This window comes from Panthera onca, chromosome A2, assembly GCF_046562875.1.
Source record: "Panthera onca isolate mPanOnc1 chromosome A2, mPanOnc1 haplotype 2, whole genome shotgun sequence".
Lineage (NCBI taxonomy): Eukaryota > Metazoa > Chordata > Mammalia > Carnivora > Felidae > Panthera > Panthera onca.
In genome coordinates, this window is record NC_138340.1 from 21,224,899 (window position 1) to 21,250,491 (window position 25,593).

The 25,593-nt window shown below is 39.4% G+C and overlaps 1 protein-coding gene, 1 long non-coding RNA gene and 1 other non-coding gene across 47 annotated transcripts in view; 1 reads left to right on the forward strand and 2 right to left on the reverse strand.

Annotated features, from left to right (window-relative positions):
• The window catches only part of PBRM1 (polybromo 1), a 117,471-nt gene that overhangs the window by 15,163 nt on the left and 76,715 nt on the right, over nucleotides 1-25,593 (reverse strand). For 28 of the 45 annotated variants that reach the window (XM_078442979.2, XM_078442977.2, XM_078443006.2 and 25 more), the window contains 7 exons: nucleotides 20,286-20,471; nucleotides 19,031-19,188; nucleotides 17,873-18,136; nucleotides 12,982-13,127; nucleotides 10,244-10,401; nucleotides 1,451-1,634; nucleotides 431-641 (listed from right to left, as the gene is read on the reverse strand). In XM_078442979.2, coding sequence (XP_078299105.1) covers nucleotides 431-641; nucleotides 1,451-1,634; nucleotides 10,244-10,401; nucleotides 12,982-13,127; nucleotides 17,873-18,136; nucleotides 19,031-19,188; nucleotides 20,286-20,471 — 1,307 coding nt within the window. The remainder of the gene's footprint in view (nucleotides 1-430; nucleotides 642-1,450; nucleotides 1,635-10,243; nucleotides 10,402-12,981; nucleotides 13,128-17,872; nucleotides 18,137-19,030; nucleotides 19,189-20,285; nucleotides 20,472-25,593) is intronic. The other 17 variants (XM_078442994.2, XM_078443012.2, XM_078443004.2 and 14 more) reach the window with 3 other exon arrangements.
• LOC132678646 (uncharacterized) overlaps nucleotides 25-25,593 on the forward strand; it is a 59,650-nt gene continuing 34,081 nt past the window's right edge. The window contains exons 1-2 of the long non-coding RNA XR_013554196.2: nucleotides 25-192; nucleotides 13,112-13,187. This is a non-coding gene — a long non-coding RNA (uncharacterized LOC132678646). The remainder of the gene's footprint in view (nucleotides 193-13,111; nucleotides 13,188-25,593) is intronic.
• TRNAK-UUU (transfer RNA lysine (anticodon UUU)) lies at nucleotides 9,247-9,319 on the reverse strand. Its single transcript has one exon. It is a non-coding gene; the product is annotated as a tRNA-Lys (tRNA).

A 25,593-nucleotide genomic window follows, 5' to 3' on the forward strand; every position in this document is an offset into this window, starting at 1 on the left:
ATTCCATGACTGTAATCTGTAATGGTGACCTCACAATTATGTCTTGGGAAAATTCTGAATGAGAACAAAATACCACCAGGGATCACCTCGACCCAGATAAGGGCCTGAAGGAGGAGAGACGAGAAAGATATGGGCAGGAAAGGCTAAAGTCACAGGGCGATGCTGCTCCTCACTGCTCACCTTCAACACAAGGTAGGCAGAGCTTTCTAACTTAACATGCCATTAAAAATAGCTATCTATGCAAAGTTTAAAACGGTATGAAATTTAAAATTCTTTGTGGCATGAAGAAAGAAAAAAAATTTGTTCCTTCCTGCATAATTCTAGGTTGAAGCTCACATATATGAGGGCTGGGTATCTCCTTCCTTCAGCTTGAGTGTGCTATGAACCAAAGCTGAGAGAAAGACAAGTAACAGGAACTTGTTACCATCACCTGTGGGGGTGTGTAGGGCATGAGATCCAGCTCACTGGCCAGTGGGGTCTGAAGCTGAGGCAGAGAAGGAGGTTCAATGACCTCACTATCTTCTTCCCCCATCTCTTCAATATCATCATCTCCACCTTCTAACTCAGCAAATTTAGCTTCTAGCAACTGGATCTTCTTTTCCAACAGAGGTGAGGGCTCCTTCTGAGGAACTATTGGTTTTCTAAAAGAAGTGAAATTAAAAAAAAAAGAAAACAATCACCAAATACCACTCCAGGATTGGTCAGAAAGCAATGCTCTGCCTTAATATTTAGAAAAGACTTCCTGCAATCTGCAATGTATGTTCTAAGTCAGCAAAGGAAAGAATTTAAATGGGTATTTATAAAGTCACCCCTATTTATAGACGTTTGTTTTTCAAAGAATTCTGCTGAAAATCCACCCAAAATCCACAAAACTGGATCCAAAGTTGAGATCTAGTTGCCTATATAATACAGTGAAGAGAATTTTCATACTGTGGAACTAGGCAAGATCTCTTAATAGATAGGCTATAAACCAGAACCAAGGATTTCTGCCTCCAAATTACAATTACTGGAGTCTATGCCAAGGGCAGTTATTACATCTCGACAATGAGGATTTTCCTTTAATTTTTAGCCGAATTAATATTTTCTATTTGAAATGTACACAGCTCTAGTTTAAGAATAAGAAAAAGGGGCGCCTGGGTGGCGCAGTCGGTTAAGCGTCCGACTTCAGCCAGGTCACGATCTCACGGTCCGTGAGTTCGAGCCCCGCGTCAGGCTCTGGGCTGACAGCTCGGAGCCTGGAGCCTCTTTCCGATTCTGTGTCTCCCTCTCTCTCTGCCCCTCCCCCGTTCATGCTCTGTCTCTCTCTGTCCCAAAAATAAAAAAAAATTAAAAAAAAAAAAAAAAAAAAAAAAAAAAAAAAAGAATAAGAAAAACAAACAAAAAACCACCATGGGCTATACTATTTGGGTATCAATTTTCCTATTGGGAGTTGAAGTTTTTTAAGCTTTACCTGAAGTAATAAATTTCATCATCTACCACTTTAGCAGACAGCGAAAACCTCTTCAGTCCTTTGAATTTCTTCATCTGCTTGTCACTCTCGTTGTAGCGGCTCTCACAAAGCAGAATGTCATTTTCTGGTATTTCAGTTGGTCTGCAGGAGAGGAAGTCCTTGAATGACAACACAGCGCACTTTCCTGAAAGGCAAATTGGAGGGGAATTAAAGGAGTAAATTGTGGTCATAGCTAACAATCATTTTAAAATTTTATTATTTTTGAATGAATATATTCGCATGACTCAAAAGTCAGAAGATTTAAAAGGTGTACACAGGCATAAAAATAGACACGCAGATCAACAGAATAGAATTACAAGTCTAGAAACAAACCCACACAGTTGGGTTTTTACAAGCAACTGATTTTTTTTTTTTAATGTTTATTTTTGAGAGAGAGAGAGGTGGGGAGGGGGAGTGCACGAGTATGAGCAGAAAAGGGGCAGAGAGAGAGGGAGACAGAGGATCCAAAGCAGGCTCTGCCCTGTCAGCTCAGGGCCTGATGTGGAGCTCGAGCTCACAAACCATGAAAGATCATGACCTAAGCTGAAGTTGGATGCTTAACCGACTGAGACACCTAGGCACCGCCTACAAGAAACTGATTTTTTACAAGGGTGCCAAGACAATTTTTTTTGTTGTTTTTAATGTTTATTTAGTTTTGAGAGGCTGCAGGCCCTAGGCTCTGATCTGTCAGCAGAGCCCGATGCGGGGCTCAAACCCATGAACCATGAGATCATGACCTGAGCCGAAGTTGGACGCTTAACTGACTGAGGCGCCCAGGTACCCCAAGGGTGCCAAGACAATTTGATGGGGAGAAGAGTCATGTTAACACTGGCACAAGTGAATTTCCACATGCAGAAGAGTGGACTCTGAACCTTACCTCACACCATATGCAAAATGTAACTTCAAAATGGATCAAAGACCCAAACATAAGAGCTCCAACTATAAAACTCTTAGAAGAAAATATAGGTATAAATCTTTATGACCTTCTATTAGGCAGATGTGACATCAAAATCACAAGCAAGCAAAGAAAATAAACCGGACTTCATCGAAATGAAAACCTTTTGTGCTTCAGAGCCCACTATCAAGAAAGTGAAAAGGCAACCCACAGAAGAAAATATGTGTAAATCGTGTCTCTGGTGTAAGTCTAATACCCAGAACATACAAAGAACTCCTACAGCTCAACAATAACCAGACAAATAACCTAATTAAAAAACAGGCAAAGGATCTGAACAGACCTTTCCCCATAAACCCACAAAAAAATGAAAATAACAAGTGTGGGCAAGGATGTGGAGAAATTGGAATCCTTACGCATTGCTGATGGGACTGTAAACGGCTACAACTTCTGTGGAAAACTGCATGGCAGTTTCTCAAAAAGTTAAACAGGGCTGCTGTATGATCCAGCAATTCTACTTCTAGATAAATATCCAAAAGAACTGAAAGCAAGAACTCAATTAGATACTCATACACCAATGTTCACAGCAGCATTATTCACAACAGCCAGAAGGTAAAAACTACCCAAATGTCCATCTACAGATGAGTGAATAAACAAAATGTTATGTATACATCAATGGAATATTATTCAGCCATAAAAGGGAATAAAATTCTGATAATGCTACACCATGGATGAACCTTGAAACATTATGCTAAGCAAAAAAAGCCAGACACAAAAAGGCAAACAGCACATCATTTCACTATTATGAGGTACCTAGAATAGACAAAAATCATAGAGACAGAAAGTAGAACAGATATTACCAAGGACTGGGAGCAGTGGGTAGTTACAGCTTGTCGGGTAGCAAGTTTCTACTTGGGAAGGTGACAAGTTCTAGAAATGAATAGTGACGGTTGCACAATATTGTCATGGGACTTAAGGTCAATGAATTGTACACTTAGAAATGATTAAAAAACTCCATTTTATGTTATGTATTTTACAATTAAAAAATGGTAGCATATCACTTACATTATTTTACAACTAAATTTTGTTGTAAAATAATGTATCTTGAGGATCACTGCTGGTGTTAACATATTTATTGAACTAATTCCCTATTGATGGACATTTAGGCTATTTCCAATTTTTTGCTCTCCCCCTGAAACAAATAATGCTGATATAAATAATTTAACACATATATCAATTTGTACATGTGTGAGTATATCCGAGGTACAAACTTCTAAAAGTATACAACCTGGGTCAAAGGTATGGGCACTGTAATTTTTATAGGTATAACCAAATTACCTTCCATAAAAGTTGTGCTAATTCATAAACCCACCACAAAGTAGGTAAATGCCACTTCCCTATGTTCTTGTCAACTAGTTAATACTGGAAATTTTGACAATCTGGTAGGTAATTAAAATAAAGAAAAAGAACATCTGGGTACGTTTATTTCTCTAAGGGCTGAGGTTGGGCATATTTTCATTTAAGAAACACTGGTAACTTCTGTCTATTCTTATCCTTTGCCCATTTTTCTGTTCAGTGTTGATCTTTTCTATTTTTTATTTTTATTTTGACAGAAAGAGAGAGTGGGCATGAGTGGGGGAGAAGGACGGGGGGGGGGGAGAGGGGGAGGGGGAGGGGGAGGGAGGGAGAGAGAGAGAGAGAGAGAGAGAGAGAGAGAGATTGATTGATTGATTCCCAAGCAGGCTCCATGCTCAGTGCAGATCTTGATGCGGGGCTTGATCCTATGACCCTGGGATCATGACCTGAGCTGAAAAGCTGAAATCAAGAGTTGGATGCTCGACAGACTGAGCCACCCAGGTGCCCCATGTTGATTTTTTCTAAAGGTTTTATAGAAGTTCTTCATATGTGAAGGAAATTTGATCTTTATGTATTACATACATTGCAAGTACTTTCCTAAAAGTTGTCATTTATCTTTGTTTCTGCCTGTTTTGGTTATGCGAACATTTTCAACTTTTACATAGTCCAATTTATCCCTGTTTTTCTGTATGGGTTCTAGGTTTATGTCAAAGGTTATCAAAATTTCTTTCCCATCATTTCTTTTGGTATCTTTGCTGTTTCACTTTATGTTCATTTAAACCTGTAATTCATCTGGATATTTATTCTGAAGTTGATGTGAGGGATGAATACAAGTTTATTTTTTCCAAATGTCTATGCTCTTTCCAAATACCACTTAACAGAAAAATCCATCTTTTCCCCCTTACCTGGGATGTCACCTTTATCATAAGTTAGTTTATATTTGATTCTACTGCTAAACTTTCTATTCTGTTCAAAGAATCTGTGTATTTATATCATATAAATAATTTTAATATCTGATCAGGACAGACCCTCACCCCCTATTATACTTTTCATATTTTCCTGATTTTTGCTTCTCTTTGAGATTTTTTTTTTAAGTTTATTTATTTGGGGGGTGGGGCAGAGAGAGAAAGAATTCCAAGCATGCTTTGCACCATCAGTGTGGAGCCGGAAATAGGGCTTGACCTGAGCCAAAATCAAGAGTCAATGCTTAACCAACTGAGCCACCCAGGCACCCCATTATTTTAAACATCAGTTTATTTAAGTCCCAAAGTCCTCACAAGAAAATTCCCATTGGTACATATACTGGAACCACATTAAAGATTAACTTAGGGAGAATGAACATCTCTATGATGTTGAGACTTCTCATTCAAGTACACGGTATGCTTTTCAATTTGTTCAAGCACTCCCTTTTAAATGCATTAAAAGCAGCATTTAAAAACTTTATACAGATGTGGCATGTATCTTGTTAAATTTATCCCAACGTGTTTTATCTTTTTATTATTATTCAATCTCTTAAGGCAGTTGCTTTGTTATCCATGTTATACTCAATCTTATCTTCCTTCTAATTTTTTTAAACTATTTTTTTTTCAAATGTTTATTTATTTTTGAGACAGAGAGAGATGGAGCATGAGTTGGGGAGGGGCAGAGAGAGAGGGAGACAGAATCCGAAGCAGGCTCCAGGCTCTGAGCTGTCAGCACAGAGCCGGAGGCAGGGCTCGAACCCACAGACCGTGAGATCATGACCCGAGCTGAAGTCGGACGCCTAACCAACTGAACCACCCAGGTGCCCCTAATTTAATATTTTTATGTTTATTTTTGAGAGAGAGAAAGACAGAGCGTGAGCAGGGGAGGGGAGGAGAAAGGAGACACAGATCCAAAGCAGGCTCCAGGCTCTGAGCTGTCAGTACAGATCCTGACGCGGGGTTCAAACTCATGGACTGTGAGATCATGACCTGAGCTGAAGTCAGACACTTAACCAAATGAGCCACCCAGGTATACCACATTTTTTCTTCTTCTAAATGTTAACTTATTTTGAAAGAGAGAGTGTGAAGGGGAGGGCAGAGAGAGACGGAGAGAGAGAGAATCCCAAGCAGGTTCTGGACTGTCAGTGCAGAGCCCCATGTGGGGCTCGATCTCACAACTGTGAGATCATGACCTGAACAGAAATCAAGAGTCAGATGCTTAACCAACTGAGCCACCTGTGAACCCCCCATCTTCTCCTATTATGGAGTAATTCCTAGTTGATCCTCCTGAATTATCACCTCACTGTAGATCTTGTTTCTTACTTTTAATTGTGCTGGCTAGTACCTCCACAACGCAGTTAAATAACAATGATAAGAACACCCTGATTTTGCTCTTGACTTTAACAGGAGTGTTCATAGCTAATAACTTATTAACCATTTACATGCAAAATAGCTAAAACATGGAAAAACAGGTCAGAAACATTTTAGAAGCTGAAAATAGCTATAATTATTATCACTGCCTCTGACTTACAGCACTTGACTTACACAATCCAAAGCCTTTTCAATTCAGAGGAGGCATAGTTACCATTTTCCATATTTCACAGAAGGAAAAAGAGAGATTTGGAAAAGGTAAGAATTGTGCTCATAGCTAAAGAGTAAAATTGACTGGTAGCCCTGGAATGGATGTGGTCTCTCTGTGCCCTGACCTGGGCTTCCTCCCAGGCCTTCAGAAGACATGGAAAAGATAAAAGCTTAGAAAGCTTCATTAAAAAAATTTTTTTTAAATGTTTTATTTTATATTTCAGAGAGAGAGAGAGAGAGAATGAGCAAGGGAGGGACAGAGAGAGATGGAGACACAGAATCCAAAGCAGGCTCCAGGCTCCAAGCTGCCAGCACAGAGCCCAACATGGGGCTCAAACTACTGAACCGCGAGATCATGACCTGAGCCGAAGTCGGACTCTCAACCGACTGAGCCACCCAGGTGCCCCAGGAAGCTTCATTTAACAAAGCATACAAAACTGATAAAAGCCTGCTGGATTCTGACTGGAACTATAATGAATTAGATAGATCGATATGGGAGAAAATGACTTCTTTTAATACTGAACTTTTGGGGCACCCAGGGTGGCTCAGTGGGTTAAGCGTTTGACTTTGGCTCAGGTCATGATACCATGGTTCGTGAGTTCAAGCCCTGCGTCGGGCTCTGTGCTGAAAGCTTGGAGCCTGCTTTGGATTCTGTGTCTCCCCCCTCTCTGCTCCTTCCCTGTTCATGCCTGGTCTCTCTCAAAAATAAATAAACATTATAAAAATAATTTATAATACTGAACTTACAGCTATACACATGATGAATCACTTCATTAATTTAGGTCTTTTTTGATTTCATTCAATCATTTCCTCAGAGGGGTGTGTGTGTAGAAGTCTTATACATCTTTTGTGAAATTTTTTAATTTTTTAATGTTTGAGAGTGAGAGAGCGCAAATGGGAGAGGGGCAGAAAGAGAGGGAGACTATATCCATAGTCTTATACAACTTTTTAAAATATTTATTCCTAGGTATGTAACATAAATGGTGTATTTTTAAACTTCAACTTTCTGTTCATTGACCACAAATAAAAGTATAGATAATCTTGGTATTTTCATTTATTAATTCTAAATGTTTGAGAGAGAGAGACTGCACATGAGTGGGAGAGGGGCAGAAAGGGAGAGAGAACCCGAAGCAGATCATGACCTGAGCCAAAAGCAAGAGTCGGATGTTTAATCAACTGAGCCACCCAGGCACCTCTCATTTATTAATTCTAATAGTTTATCTAAATACCTTTTCAATTTTCTATGTACCTAACAATCTCTTTGCAAAACCTGATTCTTTTAATTTTTCCTTTCTAATCTTTAAAAACCTTTTAATTTTCTTACCTTAGTAAGAACAGTTTTTCAATTAATGCAGCATTAAAAAAAACCTACTATAAAGAAAACAGAACTGGCAAATAAATTAGGAATTGACATGTTTCAGAAACCCAGGTTCCTGGAAATTTTATGATCCAAGTGCCTAGGCTGGAGGCACTTTCTGTCAGGTGTGGCCATGTTCATTCCTAAAAGCAACTTCTCTGTGGCTGTCTGATTACTATTTAAGTTACTGAAGGCAATGAACAAAAAGCATTAGTTAGCAAAACAGTACTGTCTCCTGAGTGAAATATGCCCATCAGGTCTACATTACAGAAGATGAGAAATGCACAAGCCGGGCTGAAATCCCATTTTGTGACCACTAGATCCATTTCCTTTTGGGGAATGCATCATCTCAAGATGAAGTAACCATACATCTCACTGCTTTCCTGGTATCCTGCCTAATAATACTAGCACCTCTTTTCACTCTCAAAAGCGTTCCAAACACCAGTACAGAAGTAGAAGTGAAAAGACCCAGGTTTTAGTTTTGGCCATGTATTGGACAGTAACTTCAATTTTCTGAGAATGACAGCATCTTTAGTATGGGGTCATGGTGAGAAATAAGTGAGAGCCTGGATATGTGGTTTATAAACTACAGAGTGCAACAAATTCTACTAAGCGTCTATAAAAAGGAATTACTCCAAATGATGTTTGGCTGTTTTCCAGAGTTCTAATAATGTCGATTCTGACAGCTTTTGTGGGCTTTTCTCCCATGTTTCTGTGAGGGAATGGCCCTCAAATCTTCCTACTTCACTATTTTCACTGACATCATTTGGAAAACTATTCCAAAAGATGGAGAGTAGCTGGTTTGTAAGTAAGCCGTCGTGTTAACTCTGGGCCGGAAGAAATGCAATAGCTGAAAATAATGACAGTATATGATGCACAGAACTACGTTTGAGCAGCAGAGTGTGGTGAACACTCAGGATGACTGAATGGAAACCTCAGCACGAGCCCTGCACATTTCTGGATCAGGGACAGTAACATTGCTAGGGTTGAGTCCAAGAGACTAGAAGTCTTTCAACTCCTTCCCCCGAATCCTACCTTATTCTTACACATTCCCCATCCTGCAGCTGCAGGGACTCCTCCAGTGTATATGCTGGCCCACACAGCTGCTCTGCTCACACCCAGACAGGACTTCCCATCTGCTCCAAACTCCATCTGAGCACTGTCTAGTAGACCTACTGTGAGTGTGCCCCCAGGCACCTCAGGGGGCTCATTCTCTACCACACCCTCCTGGTCTGCCCCAGCCACCTGGCTTTCTTACTGTTATCTCAACCATGCCCAGCTACTTTGCCTTAAGGGCTTTGCATTTCATGTTTGCTGTGCCTAAAATGAGTAAAATCTCAGACACAGGCACACTTCAGAGATATTGCAGGTTCAGCTCCAGATCACCTCAATAAAGCAAATATCATAATAAAGTGATTGAAATGATTTTCTGGTTTCCATTAAAAGTAATGTTTACATTATACTGTAGTCTATTAGGTGTGCAATAGCATTGAGTCTAAAAAAACAATATATATACTGTAATTAAAAACCACTTTATTGCCACAAAATGCTAACCATCATCTGAGCTTTCAGTGAGTTGTAATCTTTTTGTTTTTTTAAGTAAACTCTATGCCCAACATGGGGCTCAAACTCATGACCCCGAGATCAAAAATCACATGCTCTACCGACTGAGCCAGCCAGGTGTCCCCATCTTTTTGGGGATAGAGGGTCTTGCTTCAATGTTGATGGTTGCTGATTGCTCAGGATGGTGTTTGCTAAAGGCTGGGGTAGCGGTGGCAATTTCTTAAAATATGACAACAGTGAAGTTTGCAACATCAGCAGACTCTTCCTTTCACAAATGATTTCTCAGTAGCACGTGATGTGATTTGATAGCATTTTACCCACAAACTTCTTTCAAAATTGGGAGTTAATCCTCTCAAATCCTGCTGATGCATTATCAACTAAGTTTATGTGATATTCACAATCCTTTGTTGTCATTTCAACAACCTTCACAGCGTCTTCACCAGGAGATTCTGCCTCAAGAAGCCACATTCTTTGCTCCTCCATAACAAGCAATTCCTCGTCCATTAAAGTTTTATCATAAGACTGCAGCATCTCAAATATAATAGCAATCAAGTTTGAAATATTGTGAGAGTTACCAAAATGTGACACAGGAACGTGAAATGAGCAAATGCTGCTGGGAAAATGGCGCCAACAGACTTGCTCCACACAGGGTTGCTGCAAACCTTCATTCTGTAACAAACCTAGCATCTGGGAAGGGCAATAAAGCAAAGCGCACTAAAATGAAGCATGCCTGTATTTGGGTGGTTTTCTCCCTGACTGCCTTCAGGGCTCTATTCACGTCACCCATCAGAAATGCTTTTGGTGACCACATTACCTACAAGACCTCCCCTCAACATTTTGCTCTATCCTCTTCCTCTGCCTTATTCTCATTCACAGCTCTAATTACTATCTGATGTTCTATAGATTTAATTTTAATTTACTTACTGACTCTGGTCTGTTTACTGCTGTATACCTAGCACCTAGAGCAGTGCCTAACACAGGAGGAGTATTCAGTCAACTGTAGCAGAATCAATGTGATTAAATGAAAAGGCAGAAATACGTACCCAGAATACATGTCATGGGGCAGGTTTCTTCCAGATTACTCAGAAACACTTCTTTTTTGTAGAACATTTTTGTGGGCTCATGTTCTGTCTCTTCTGGGTGAATGAAGATAGGGCCATAAAAATATGCAGCTCCATCTCGGACCCATACCTTTTCAATTCTTGGGGGAAAAACGGAGAAATTCCATTAAAATGAATTGACAGGTTTCATTCTTGAAGGATTAATCTACCAAAAATTCTGCTAGCCAAAAACCTAATGATATTTACTATTTAAAAAAAATAAAAATTAGAGAGAGAATGAGCGCGAGTCAGGGAGGGGCAGGGGAAGAGGGCGAGAGAATCTTAAGCAGGCTCCACACCCAGTACGGAGCCCGACATGGGGTCCATCTCACGACTGTGAGATCATGACCTGAGCTGAAATCAAGAGTGGGATGCTTAACCCACTGAGCCACCCAGGCGCCTCGATGATATTTACTATTTTAGAGAAGTTTCACTGACTATTTTGATAAAAAGACAATTTCTTTGATGTTTCGCCCTCTTTGAGCACAGGAGAAGATACTCAGAAAGAGAAACAAACATTTGGCTACTTATCTAAGGGGAAAACAATTTTTTTTTTTTTAATGTTTATTTATTTTTGAGACAGAGAGAGACAGAGCATGAACGGGGGAGGGTCAGAGAGAGAGGGAGACACAGAATCTGAAACAGGCTCCAGGCTCTGAGCCGTCAGCACAGAGCCCGACGCGGGGCTTGAACTCACGGACCGTGAGATCATGACCTGAGCCGAAGTCGGACGCTTAACCGACTGAGCCACCCAGGTGCCCCAGGGGAAAACAATTTTAACACAATACTAAGGCATATCTCCCAGGTGTTTTCCCTGAGATGCTCATGGTGAAACAAAACTAAGCATCTGTCATTGGACTTGTCAGCCAAATACACACGCAAACCATCGATATTTGGGGTCAGCTCACATGAATGGCAGATATTCCTGTAAGGCAATGGTTGGTTCATGACTTTTGAGTGCCAAGAAATAAGAGCCCTTCACCCCTTGAGAATCTGACCAAAGCCAGATACTATCTCCCTAGAAAAAAATAAAAATTCACATGTGACTGCTATGTACTAGGAACTGTATCATTCCTCACAACCACCCCACCAGCTTGGTATTATGGTCTCCAATGTCTTGTGGTTCCTAACAAGAAGCAGTATCCTCATCTCAGTTACTGTTAACTCTACCTTCCAGTTCCTCAAGACAAGAGACAGAAGTTACCCTTGACTCCTTTCTCTCTCTCAGACCACACATCTCATTTATCAGAAATCCTATTAACTCAACCTTTTAAAACAGGGTCTGACTACTGGTCTGAGCCATCATCGTTTGCTGCCTGGATTACTGCAACAGCCAGCCTTCTAGCAGATCTCCTTGCTTCTCTTTGATCCTTTAAGTCTATTCTCAACAACCAGTAGGCAGAGCAATCTTGCTAAGAACTAATTCAGCTGTCACACTGATGCTTAAAAGAATCCAATGGTACTCTTTTTAATTCAGTGAAAGCCCAAGTGCCTACATCGGTCTCTGAGGTCCACAAGGGTTGCACTGTATGCCGTGGCCCTCATCTCCTATCTAACTCAACACGCTGCTTACTCCCCCTGTAACAAACTCTCCTGATTTGACAGGCCAGGAACGCTTCTCTCTCAGGTCTTTATCTTGCCTGTTCTCACTTCCCGGAAAGCTTTCCCCATGGATATTCACATAACTCACTCAGTTTCTTCGTTGACTCAACTATTAACTCTCAGTGAGGCCTATATACATCACCCTACTTAAACTTTTGCACTTCCTCACTGTGACCACGGCATTCCTGAGTGTTCTCATACTCTTATTTTTTCATGACCTAATGTACCTTACACTTTACTTTTTCATGATGTTTACTGTTTGTCTTCCCACTGGAACGAAGATCCCGGGCACTAAGAATGTTTGTTTTATTCACTAATGTAGCTTCAGAGCCTGGCAAATAGGTTTGTAATAAATGATTACTGAATGAGGAAAAAATGGAATGAGGAAACTGAAGCTCAGGGAAGTAAATCATTTGCCTAAGGACATGAAGCTAGCAGGGCTGGACTTACACCAGGATCTCTTGGAACCAACTACTACTCTTAACCACTATCCTCTACTGCCCAATTCTGTACCTGACTCCGTCACTGCTATTTTATGCCATGCAAACACTCTTCCATCCATTTACTTGTTCAACCAATATCTGAGCCCTTACTATGTTTCATGAACTGTATGCTTGAAGCAGGGAAGACAAAGGTGAGCAAAAAGACAGGGACCCTACTGTCAGGGCATTTGCAGTCTGGTATGGCAACCTGACAGTAAAATAACATGACAAGTGCTCTGAGAATACAAGGACACCTAATCCAGTCTGGAGGGTACAGGAGAAGCTTCCTTAAGGAAGTGTCATCTTAAATTGAAGCTAAAGAGAGTTCATCATGTGAGGTGGGCAGGGAGATTTCTGGGTTGAGAATTGAGTAAATGGTAAGAGAAGAAAAAAAAAGTTCACAAGAGGAATTTAAAGAAGCATGGCTAGAGACGAAAGCAGGGCAAGGGTGTTCAAGGAAGCTGGGGAAGTTAACAGGATTGCGGGGTGTGGGGGGGTTGATGATGACGTGTGTCTTCATCCTCAAGAGTGATGAATTTCCACTTGCTCCAAATCTCTCCGACCGAACTGCATCTTCGCTGCTTCAGTAACACTCACCTGCCCACACGTGGGCGCACCAGGCCATGGGACTTGATGAACACACAGTCACCAACCTTCAGCCACATGTCATTGTAACGGAGCTGCTCAAAGTAGTGGCAACCTGGCTCACCGTTTGACATTTCCACAGGGACATCTTCTTTCTCCTGTGGTAAAGGAAACTGGTTGAAGAGAGGCAGCTCATAATCAAGGAGTAGACAGAGAAGGTAAGAAAGGAAAATTGACTTTCCTTCATATTAACTTAGAAGAAAAAAATAACCATAAACATAAGTTTTGATGAAGATCAGAAACCAAAAGATTAGGGCACTGAAACCAAACTAAGTCTTCTCAAATAATGCATTTATTTTAAATTTCTAGTTAAGTTTCACAAAATGTTACTCCAAGATGCTTTTATTCCCCTAGTCCAGTGCAAAAGGAGCACCGGAGAGGACTTAGCAGCATTCAGGAGCAGCCTCACTCATGCGTTGCCATGGAGGATAAGGAGCAAATGCTGCATAAGCTTCCTCTTCACCACATTTACTGAGCTCTCAATGTCTTAGCATTAACAGCTGATAGATTTAAAATGATAATTTTGCTTTATTCTAGCATGGAAAGGAATAGTATAGCCTCTGTGATACAAACACATACTCTCAATTTTTAAATAAATTACAAGGTCTGTCACCTACTGGCTACTGTGACATTAGGCAAATTACTTGACCTCTTAGGCCTTAGTTTCCTCATCTGGAAAATGAAGACAGTGTGCCTATTACATGGGATTGTTAGGAAGCTTTAAGGATATTCTCCCCATTAACTACACAGAGCAATGCCTGACTTATGAAAAGCGCTTTAACAAACATTATTATTGTTTTATAGTGTTGGCAGAAAAAGGGAAAAAAAGAAAAACAAGTTCTGATCTGATGCAGATAGTGGGCACAGCACGAGGTGTTGTAAACATATTAATTTCAAAACATATAAAAGCTCCTCGAGGAAACCCCAGAACCCCCAAGTTTTCTACTGCACCTCCCTGAGAGTATCTGAAACTTCAAACAAAAATCTCTCTTTCAGAAGGTCCAAACGGTTTGCTTCTTTCTTTACAACTATAAATGTGCAATCTAAATGCTCCTCCTGGAAAACCCTTAAGAATGAGATGTGCTGGATGAGGAACACCTGCAGGAAAGGGAGCTATAAAGTGACCCTTGAGAGTAAGAATAACTTTTTCTTTCAGGAATGGTCTGTTCTGAAGTTCTTTTCTTTTCTTTTTTTTTTCTGTAACGTCATCTTCCCGCCCAATGTGGGGCTTGACCTCACAATCCCAAGACTGAGAGCTGCATGCTCTACCTGCTGAAGGTATTCTTTTAAAAAGTTCCAGGAATGACCTGTTTTGGCCAGGCAGCATTAAAATAGATAGGAGACAAGAACAGAAAAAAAAAAAAGAAAAAAAAAAAATGTGTGCACAGAGAGGATCCTGGGGACTTATGAATTTTAAGAAAAAATTGCTAACTTGGACGTAAATTAAAAAATTAACTAATTAATTTTAAAAAAAGAAAAAGAAGAAATCTATGTTATTCCCACACTGGCTTCCTTTGGTATTTCTTATTCTTTCGTAATTAACGTCTCTACAATTCCCAGACATATTGGTAAAGTGTAAAAAATATCATGTTCTTTCCCAGGCTCCCTTTCTCTTGTAAAACTGTTAGGACACTGAAATGGACTCAAGGAATTCAATATTTTCCAGTTTTTATGTTAACAATATAAAAGTTTTATCTTTCTTGATTATATAAAAGAAGTACATTCATTGGCAACAAGTCAACATTACAGCATGTAAAACTTAAAAACAATCTTCTGTGATCCAACTCCAGAGATAAGCACCTAGTTTAGCACACAGCAGTATTTCATGCTGTTTTCATTTTCTCATTCATGTATGTAAATATACATTTTTCTTTGTTTTGAATAATGATGGAACTGCATCCCATTCTGCTGCCTGTTAATCATGACATCCTCCTACCACAGGACTTGGAAAATTTTCCACGTGACATGTATAAACCTACTTCAATGCTTTCACTGGCCGTACAGCTGGCATGCTATGGATGTATGACAACTTACTCAATTCCTATTCATGGCATTTGAGTTTGGCCAAGGGTTTTGCTTTACAGGTAACACTGATGTCACTCCTTGTAGACAACCCTTTGGTGCGCCTGAGTACTGAGTTGGAACACATTCCCTGGCATCAAACTGTAGGGTCAAAGGGAATGCCATGGATGGGAGAGAAGTGTACTGCCCACACTCACATCAGGTGTGCCCAGTATTAGCAGTCTTTAGAACTCCTGACAATCTGCCAGGCATTTAAAAACATTTTACCTTTTTGGCTATCTTCCCTCTTACAAATCATCTATTTGGTCCTTTGCCTATTTTTCTAGTGTAGCTTTTTTCCTAGGTTTCCAAGAGCTCATTGTGTTAAAAATGGCAGTCCTTAGACTCTTTTATTAAACTAATGGATATTTTCCATTGTACACTGATAAAATGCCCCCCCCCCCTTTTATGGATACTGGATTTTATATCATGTATAGAATGGACCCATTCCAAGCTTATAAATACATACATACATACATAAAAGAATATAGGTAAATAATAGTAAATATGTTTATGTTAGCAACTAGTACTCTGTTTTTTGATCTTTTTGGAATATCAAGAGAGAATTCAGATGGGTTTTTTCCTTTCTTCTTTTTTTTCTTTTATTTTCAAATGGCTACCAGTTTTTCCAGTATCATTTGATTCCATCCTCTCCTGCTGATTTAAAATCCTACCTTTATATTCTAGATTTTAGTTGTGAAAAGCCTATTCCTTCCACTGACTGGTCCTGAGCTACTATCCCAATTTTTTAAAAATGTTGTTTTATAAAATACAATAGTACCTAGCAGGGCAAAGCACTTTACTTTTCTCCCTTTTTTTCCTGGTAACTAACATGTTGATCCCTTCATAAGAATGCCAGCATAATTCTGTCAGGTTCCAAAAACAAGTCTTTCATGTCCATAGACTGTTTCTCTTCCCATAGATTCCATATATTCCTTTTAAGGTTATTTCTTTTTTATTGTTGTTTGTTTAGAGAGAAAGAGAGAGAGAGAGAGAGAGAGACAGAGAGACAGAGAGACAGAGAGACAGAGTGGAGTGGGGAGGGGCAGAGAGAGAATCCCAAGCAGGCTTCACGCTGTCAGCACAGAGCCTGATATGGGGCTTGAATTCACAAACCGTGAGATCATGACCCGAGCCGAAATCAAGAGTCAGACACTTACCCAACTGAGCCACCCAGCAGCGCTCCCAAGATTATTTCTTAATGAATCTTGTGGTTAAGATGAATCAGATATTTTCTTCTACATGACTTTCCTAACAGCTGCTAAAGCGTATTCAACATTTTTATCTTACTCTCAAAAGTCTTGTGAATTACTGTTTTGTTTATATAAGAAAGCTATTGACTTGTATATGGACTTTGAAATTCCTATTTGTTGAATTCTTGGTTTTCAAAACTTTAGTTAATTTCTCCCCCATTATCTGCAAAAAAAAGTTTTGCCTCTATTGTCAATATTTTTAGTATTTTGTTTGTCTGCATTGGCTACTTTCAGAAAAATATAGATAATAGTAGTAGAGCAAGCACGCTTAGGTGTGAGAAACAAATGTAATTTTAAAAAATCACTTTGAGGAAATATCCATCTAAAGACTTAAGTAAATGAAGACAGTTACTATACTTTATCAAATAATTTCTCCTTAGATCTATTAATGCAATGAAATGTTTTACTGAATTTTCCTAATTTTGACCAATCCTTGCATTTGTAGAATGAACTTCCACCTACTTGGTCATATTGTTCTTAAATAACTACTTTGATTTCATTTATAAAAATATATTTTCTCCGAGTATTTTTTGCATTAATATTCATAAGTTAGACTGAACTATAGCTTTTCTGGTTTTATTTTGTCAGGCTTTGAAATCAAGATTATTCTGGTTTTGTAAAATAACTGGGAAGTTTTCTTTGTTTTCTATGCTCTGAAAGAATTTAAACCATAGTATAATTATAGGTCTCTTAAAGGGTTAAAAGAACTCACCTACAGAATTATCTGATCTGAGTACTCTGTGATTAGCTCTCAAGACATTAAAAAAAATTTCTTCTTGTTGTTGTCCACTTACGTGTTACACCTCTTCTTGATGCCACTTTAGTGATTTATATTGTCCTAGGAAATTATTCATTTTATTCAGGATTTCAATTTATTAACAAAATTTACAAGTCTTTAAATTTCTTCCACATTTATATGTATGAGCTTAATTCTCTTCTTTTTTTTATTAGGAGAGTTGGTCATTTATTTCACTGGACTTGTCAAATGATTAGCACTTGGATTCACTTCTTTCTTTATTATTTGAGAGAGGGAGGGAGAGGGAGAGAGGACGTGAGCACATGCATGCACGTAAGCCAGCAGGAGAGAGGGGAAGAGGGGGAGAAACCGAATCTCAAGCAGGCTCCATGCTTAGTGTGGAGCCTGACACGGGGCTCAATCCCATGACCCTGAGACCATGACACGAGCTGAAATCAAGTCAATCGACTGAGCCACCCAGGCGCTCCTATTTAATTTTTTTTTAAAGTAGGCTGCATGCCCAACGGGGGACTTAAACTCATGACCCTGAGATCAAGAGTCTCATGCTCTACTCATTGAACCAGTAGGTGCCCCTGGATTTACTTTTCAGCTCTACTGTTGTTTTCTAAGTATTAATTTCTGTCTCTTTTATAGTTCCCTTCTTTCTGTTTATGTAAGGTTTTATGTTGTTGCTCTTTTTCTAATTCTGATTTTGAATGCTTTATTCATTTATTTTCTGGAATAGGTATTTTGAAGTGTAAAATTCTTTTCTGTGTGGCTTTTAGCTACATACCTTTTCCAAGTTAAAACTGTCTTCAGTTCGACTATCCTCTGAGTTGTCTGTGTTCTTCTCATCATCCCCTTTATCTGCATTTGCAAATACAGAGGCCACTCGGACCACAGGCAAGGGCACATCCCGAGGGACAAACCTCACTGAACTGATGGGCATGGTCCACAGTTTAATTTTCTTAAAAGATTTGGTTTTGGCAGAATACCGTGATTCACAGACAAAAACATCCTCATCTCGAAAGTTTTCTGGGCATAATTTAAAGTATTCCTGGGAGATATAATAAAATTAATAAGTTAGGTGAATATTCTGAAAACCAGTCAACCATAAAAACCAAAACCACACATCAATCAAGCAAACAAACAAAAGCTAAACTGTTAAGACTTTTTGACAGTTAACCACAAATAGTAAATGGCTAGAGATGTAGGAGCAATTTCTTGCTACAAAATAGCCTTATTAAATACACACCCTTTAGCTTATTTAAAAAAAATTTTTTTTAATGTTTATTTTATTTTTGACAGAGAGAGACAGAGCATGAGTGGAGGAGGGGCAGAGAAAGAGGGAGACCCAGAATCCAAAGCAGGCTCCAGGCTCTGAGCTGTCAGCACAGAGCCTGATGTGGGGCTCGAACTCACAGACCGTGAGATCATGACCTAAGCTGAAGTTGGACGCTCAATCGACTGAGCCACCCAGGCGCCCCCACACCCTTTAGCTTATTTAGCTTACCAACAGCCCTTCTGAAAATATATTAACATTTCATAATACAGCTATAACGTTCTTGAAAGCTTTGGGGCAGGGGTCAATGTGCCTGTATCAGATAGATACACAAAAAGTATACTTTATTACCTAAAATAGCATACTGACAGTTTTCAGAAAATTATCTTTCAGAAAATGTCATCCTCAAAAATTAACCTCGCAGTATAAAAAAAACTTTAAGCTAACTGCATTCAACTATATGATGTAGGCAGCAAATGGTCTTCCATCATCATGATCAGATTACTTTCTTCCCAAATCTTTTACACACAGCCATACAGATACAGTTTAAAAAAAAAAAATCAAACGGTTTAAAACAGAGCTTCTAATTTGTAAATACTGATTTTTCCATGTTCGTAAATTTTATTTTCATGGAATGATTTGTACTTTGGGAACTAATGAGTTTCTTACCTTGACAAACATGACCACACATTTTCCTAGAATTTTACTAACAGGAACTTTATTGTAATAGTCACTCTTAAAAACTTCTTTTTCTAGAAATTTTCGTGTAGCCAGATGGAATGTTTCATTTGGCCGATAAAACCAACAGCCATACAACCATTTTTCACCTCAAAAACAAAAAGGGAGAGAGAGAGAGAGAGAGAGACAGAATTACCATTAACAGAAATCACACATTCTTTGCAAAACGAGCAAATTCTCCATCTATTCTCTTATGGCCCGAACCCAATGATGTGCTTTTTAAGCCACAGGTCCTTAAAATAATTATCTTAGAAGAAATGATACTTGAAAATAATGAAGTATAAGAAGGCCTAAAAAATGCTACTCTCCCTCTCACATGAAAAGATAGGTAATATACCAGATGAGGAGGGTGATGAGAGCTGCTCCACTCTGCCGGGGCCAGGACACGGCCAGGGATGCATGCTTAAGAAGGATACCACATACTAAAGGACGCAGTTAGCACTCAGGGCAAGGGATGCAAAGCTGAGGGAATTGGATTGCCTGGATCACATTTCTGCCTGCTTCTGGCTTCATTAACTCCTAAGGTAAAGGCAACTGTTCTAGGACACCTTTTTAAAATCAAATTCTAGGGGCGCCTGGGTGGCTCAGTCGGTTAAGCGTCTGACTTTGGCTCAGGTCACGATCTCGCGGTATGTGAGTTCGAGCCCCGCGTCGGGCTCTGTGCTGACAGCTCAGAGCCTGGAGCCTGTTTCAGATTCTGTGTCTCCCTCTCTCTCTGACCCTCCCCCGTTCATGCTCTGTCTCTCTCTGTCTCAAAAATAAATAAACGTTAAAAAAAAAAAAAAATTTAAAATCAAATTCTAAGCCAAGGCACATGTCTCTCTATAATTTATTCTTCACTTGTGATTTATACCAGACTGGTTTTGCCAGAAGCAAAACGTGAGCCTTTAGTTCCTGTGAGTCTCTGCCATCCTCCAGAGTTTGGCTGACTGGTTTTAATAAACACCAGTGGAGCAAATGAATCTCAGCTTCACTTCAAGAAGATGCATTTCTTTTGACTCAATTGTACCACTCACTGGCCCAAGAGTGCTAGATCCCATGTTTTCATATAGTGGGTGCTTACTTATATTTACTGATACACTATAGAACAACTATTGTCTGAGTGACAGTTTTCTTCCTTGAGACCCAAGGAAGAGTAAAATAGTTACATGTCACCAATCTGTCCTTTGATTTAAAATGAACTTACCAGCAGAATCTTCCCACAGTCTCTCAATACAGACTATGTGTGGCTGCAGGCTGGCCTCCGCGGGCTCCACGTAGACGTAATCTCCAACATGGTACATGCTGTTCTTAAAGCTGCAGTCCTGGCTGTATGTGCGGTGTAAGCCTGAGAGGCCTGCAGTGCCTGAGGAGTCTTCACTCTTTTCAGCTTCTTAGGTGAAAAAGAAAAAAAGGTTCCCATTCAAAGCATGTTGGAATCAGACATAGGATTCAAACAACACATACTACTACATTTCATTCTTTTCTAGACCTTCAAGGTCTAGTGCCTTTTTGAATTATAACCGCCATTAATTTAAGTAAGTCCATAAATAAAGGATCTACAGAATAAAAATAACCACCTTAATAATAAATGCTCGAGACAGTCATTCTGGATAATAATGAAAGGTATAAAGAAGAAAATAGGTAGAAGGTAAAGAAGGTAAAGAAGAAAATAGATTACATGTAAATCATGTAATCTGGAAATAATCTCATATGTACTTCCTCTTCATCTTAATGCCTCTGAAAAAATTTTCCCTAAGTTACTCTATGGGTATGTCACAATTAATGGAATCTTAGAACTGAGAAAATACGAACATGCATATTATGCAATATAATGTGAACTATACATGTCTACACTAAAGACAGAACTGTGCAGTTCCCCTGAGATTAATGCTTTTCAATAGGAATTATTTTTGTTAAATAATACTTTTTAATGGCTCCCATACAAGCCATCATTTACAAATACCACAGGGTTTTTGTTTTTTAAGATAAAACTGTGCCCACATCTTTGATTACTTCTTTATGGTAATTTTCTATAAATAGGACAGCTAGAAAGAAGCATTTTAAATGTTTTTAATATGCCTATTCCAAACCAACCCCCCAAATTCTGTACCAATTTAAGTCCCTCACTGTGTGGCTACAGGGTCTGTTTCTCCATTCTCATGCTCCAACATTTCTAATTTTTTAAGTTTTGACAATATTGGTGGAAAATGTTATCTAGTATTCGATTAGTCAAATATAACAAATATAACATATAACATATACAAGAAATTCTTTAACATATACAAGAAATTCACAAGGTACTTGAGATTATACACCAACAAGAACATGGTCAACTGTATGGAAAAGGACAGAGAGAGTACAAAACCCCCAAATTCTAGAGACAGGAAACAGGATGATAAAACAACTCAGCTGAAAATATGAAAAAGGATGATTTAGAGGGCAGAGTCCTGAGCCATAAAGGACTATTTCTAGGCCTTGAAACCTAATGGTTCTGCCTCGCTGGATTTCAAGATTGCTTGGAATTGAAGACCCTTTCCCTTCCATTTCTCCCTTTCTCAATGGGAATGTCTCTTAATTATTATTCTATGCATGTCCCATCAATGTATTGTAGGAGCAAAGGACTTGTTTTTGGTTTCATAGGTCCACAGAGGGAGAGGAACTGTGTCCCAGGATGGGTCACACCCAGAGCCTCACCTATATATACCAACTTAAATGATTTAATTAAAAAATTTTTTTTAACATTTATTTATTTTTGAGACAGAGAGAGACAGAGCATGAACAGGGAAGGGGCAGAGAGAGAGGGAGACACAGAATCTGAAACAGGCTCCAGGTTCTGAGCTGTCAGCACAGAGCCCGACACGGGGCTCGAACTCACGGACCGTGAGATCATGACCTGAGCTGAAGTCGGATGCTTAACCAACCAAGCCACCCAGGCACCCCTTAAATGATTTAAATAGTAAGATTGGAGGCTTTTGAGCTCATAAAGCTGATAATATTTAGATAAGATTTTGATACCCGCCAGCAGGGTGTTATTGCAACAAATAACTAAGAAATATGAAGCGACTTTGGAATTGGGCAGTAACAGAAACTGGGAGAATTTTGAACAGAGCAAAGGCCTCAGTTGCCTTGCATAGACTATGGTAGAGAAACGGACATTAAAGACTTGGCAGTAGAAGGCTCAGGTGGAAATGAAAATGTTACTGGAAAGGGGGTCCTTGTTACACAGTGGCAGAAAGCTTAGCAGAACTATGTCTGCAATTACTTGGATTCTGGCCTCCTGGGCTGATCTTTGGTTATCTTCCTCCTTCTTTGTTCATTTGTTGTTCTGCTACCTCTTGAGATTTCTTCCACTTCATCTTCTAATCCTTCTCTAAATGATTCCTTTCTGCTATCATTAAAAATATATATATTTATTTATGTATGTACGTATTTCTTTATTTTTAGGAGAGTGCAAGCAGGCGAGGGGCAGTGAGGGGGACAGAGGACCTGAAGCAGGCTCTGTGCTGACAGCAGTGAGCCTGATGTGGGGCTGGAACTCACGAACCGCAAGATCATCACCTGAGCCGAAGTCAGACGTTCAACTGACTGAGCCACCTGGGGGGCTCATTAAAAAAATTTTTAAACGAATCAATTTGACATATAACAATGTGTAAATTTAAGCTGTACAACCAGTTACTTCAATACACTTATATATTGTTGCCACTACAGTGACACTTACCACATTACTTAATCATAGTACAGTACTATTGGCTATATTCACTTTACTGTGCATTAGCTCTCCATGGCTATTTACCACTCCTTACAAGGTTGTACCCTTAAACACCCTCACTCTTATCGCCTCACCCCACTCTATTGTTTTTATTCAAAGGGGACCTTATTTAAAAAAAAATTTTTTTTTAAGTTTATTTATTTTTGAGAGAGAGAGAGAGAGAATGCAAGCAGGGGAGGGACAGAGAGAGGGAGAGAGAGAGCATCCAAAACAGGCTCTGCACTGTCAGTACAGAGTCTGATGTGGGGCTCGAACCCAAGAACCGTGAGATCATGACATGAGCTGAACTCAAGAGCCAGGTGCTCAGCCAACTGAGCCACCCAGGCGCCCCTCTGCTATCATTTTTTAAAAACAGTTGCATTGAGGGCGCCTGTGGCTCAGTCAGTTAAGCATCCGACTCTTGGTTTCAGCTCAGGTCATGATCTCAGGGCTTCTTCGTGAGTCTGAGCTCCATATCAGGCTCTGTGCTGGCAGTGTGGAGTCTGCTTGGGATTCTTTCTCTCTGCCCCTTCACCACTTGTGCTGTCTCTGTCTCTCTCAAAAGTAAATAAACTTAAAACAAAAAAAGTTTCATTGAGATATAATTTACACAACATATACATACAATTCCCCTACTTCAAGTGTGTAATTCAGTTTCTTGGTATGTTACTAATTTAAAAAAGTGTGATAATATACCACATAAAATTTGCCATTTTTTGACCATTCTTAAGCACGTATTTCAGTGGCATTAATTACATTCACAATGTTGTGCAGTCAGAACCACTTCTATTTACAAAACTTTTCATTTCAAACAGAAACTCTGTAACCATTAAGCACATTTCTCATCCCCACCAGACCCTGGTAACCTCTATACTACTTTCTGTCTCTATGAATTTGCTACTCTAGGTACCTTATGTAAGTGGAATCATACACTATTTGTCCTTTCATGTCTGGCCTATTTCAGTTAGCATAATGTTTTCAAGGTTCATCCGTGTTGTAGCATGTCGTTATCACCATTTCATTACATTTTATGGGGGAATAACACTCTATTGTATGTATATGTACCACATTCATCCGTTGTTAATGGACATTTGGGTTGTATCTGTCTTTTGCCTCTTGTGAATAATGCTGTTCTGGATATTGGTATACAATTATGTGCAGGAGTCCCTGCTTTCAGTTCTTTGGGTATACACCACGAGTGGAACTAATGGATCACATGGTAATTCAATAATTACCTTTGTAAGGAATTGCCAAACTGTTTTGCCATAATGGCGGTACCATTTTACATTCCCACCATCAATGTATAAGGGCGCCAATTTCTCCACATCCTCAACACTTGCTGGTTGTTGTTTGTTTGTTTGTTTTTTATAACAGCCATCCTAAAAAGAAGTGGTATCTCAATGTAGGTTTGATTTGCATTCCCCTAACGATTAATGATATTGAACATTCTTCATGTGATTACAGCCATCTGTACAATTTCTTTGGAGATAGATCTGTTTCCATACTTTGCCCAGTTTTGAATTGTTTTGTTACTGAATTTACATATCCTGGACATCAGACTCTTATCAGATGTATGATTTGTGAATATTTTCTCTCATTCTGTTGGTTTGCCGTATTTTCAATTTCCAAGAAATTTTCTGTTCTGTGACTATTCGCTTTTATGGCCTCCTGTTTTTATTTTATGGATGCAGTAGCTTGTCATCTCTCTGAAGGTCTAAATCTTTATCAGTTTTTTTTTAATGTTTATATATTATTTATTTATTATTTTTATTATTTTTAATATTTATTTATTTTTGAAAGAGATAGGGAGAGCACAAGCAGGGGAGAGGCAGAGAGGATCTGAAGCAGGCTCTGTGCTGACAGCTGAGAGCCCATGTGGGGCTCAAACTCATGAACCCCGAGATCATGACCCGACCTGAAGTCGGATGCTCAACTGACAGAGCCACCCAGGTGCCCCTAAATGTTTATTTTTGAGAGAGAGAGGGAGAGCATGAGCGGGGGAGGGCAGAGAGAGATGGGTACAGAGGATCTGAAGCAGGATCTGAGCTGACAGACAGCTGACAGCAGACAGCCGGGCATGGGGCTCAAACAAACTGTGAGATCATGACCTGAGCCGATGTGGGATGCTCAACCGAGCCACTCAGGCACCCGTTTTTGTTTTGTTTTTAAAAATTTTCTCCATCTGCCTTGTTTTTTTCCAAGGTCCTTTTTCTCTTTTTGTTTTGTTCTCTATCTTACATCTTAGAGGTTTGCCTTAAATATTTGATCCTATTTAAATTAAGTACCTGCTCCTATTTAAAAGCAAAATACTAAAAAAACTGACTAGAAGCTCTTTATGTACATAATTTTGCCCCACTGCCTGATCCATTTCTCAAGAGAAAAATCTCCTATTTCAAAACTAGAAGCCTGACTGCCAGCATTCTTGGAGCAAAAGAGTTACAAGGGGTCTCACTACTTAGTATAAACCCTCTTATGACCCCCCTCTTCAGAACTGTACCTCTAACCTTTCAGTATGCTGCTGTCTCTCAGACTAGACTCTTGAAGGCAAACAGTCACAGGAAAGGTTGGTAAGTGATCTGGTGGTTGAACTCAAATTTAGAGTTAACTAATCCACCTGTTTTCAGCACCTCCATTTGTAGAAGTACCTGGTGCTCTAATCCCTGCACCATTCTAGACAGGAATTGGCCTACTTAAGGTCTTCATCTGATGCCAGCACTGAAGTCAGTGTTAGCAACCTACTCGTACATTTTCTAGCTCCCAAATT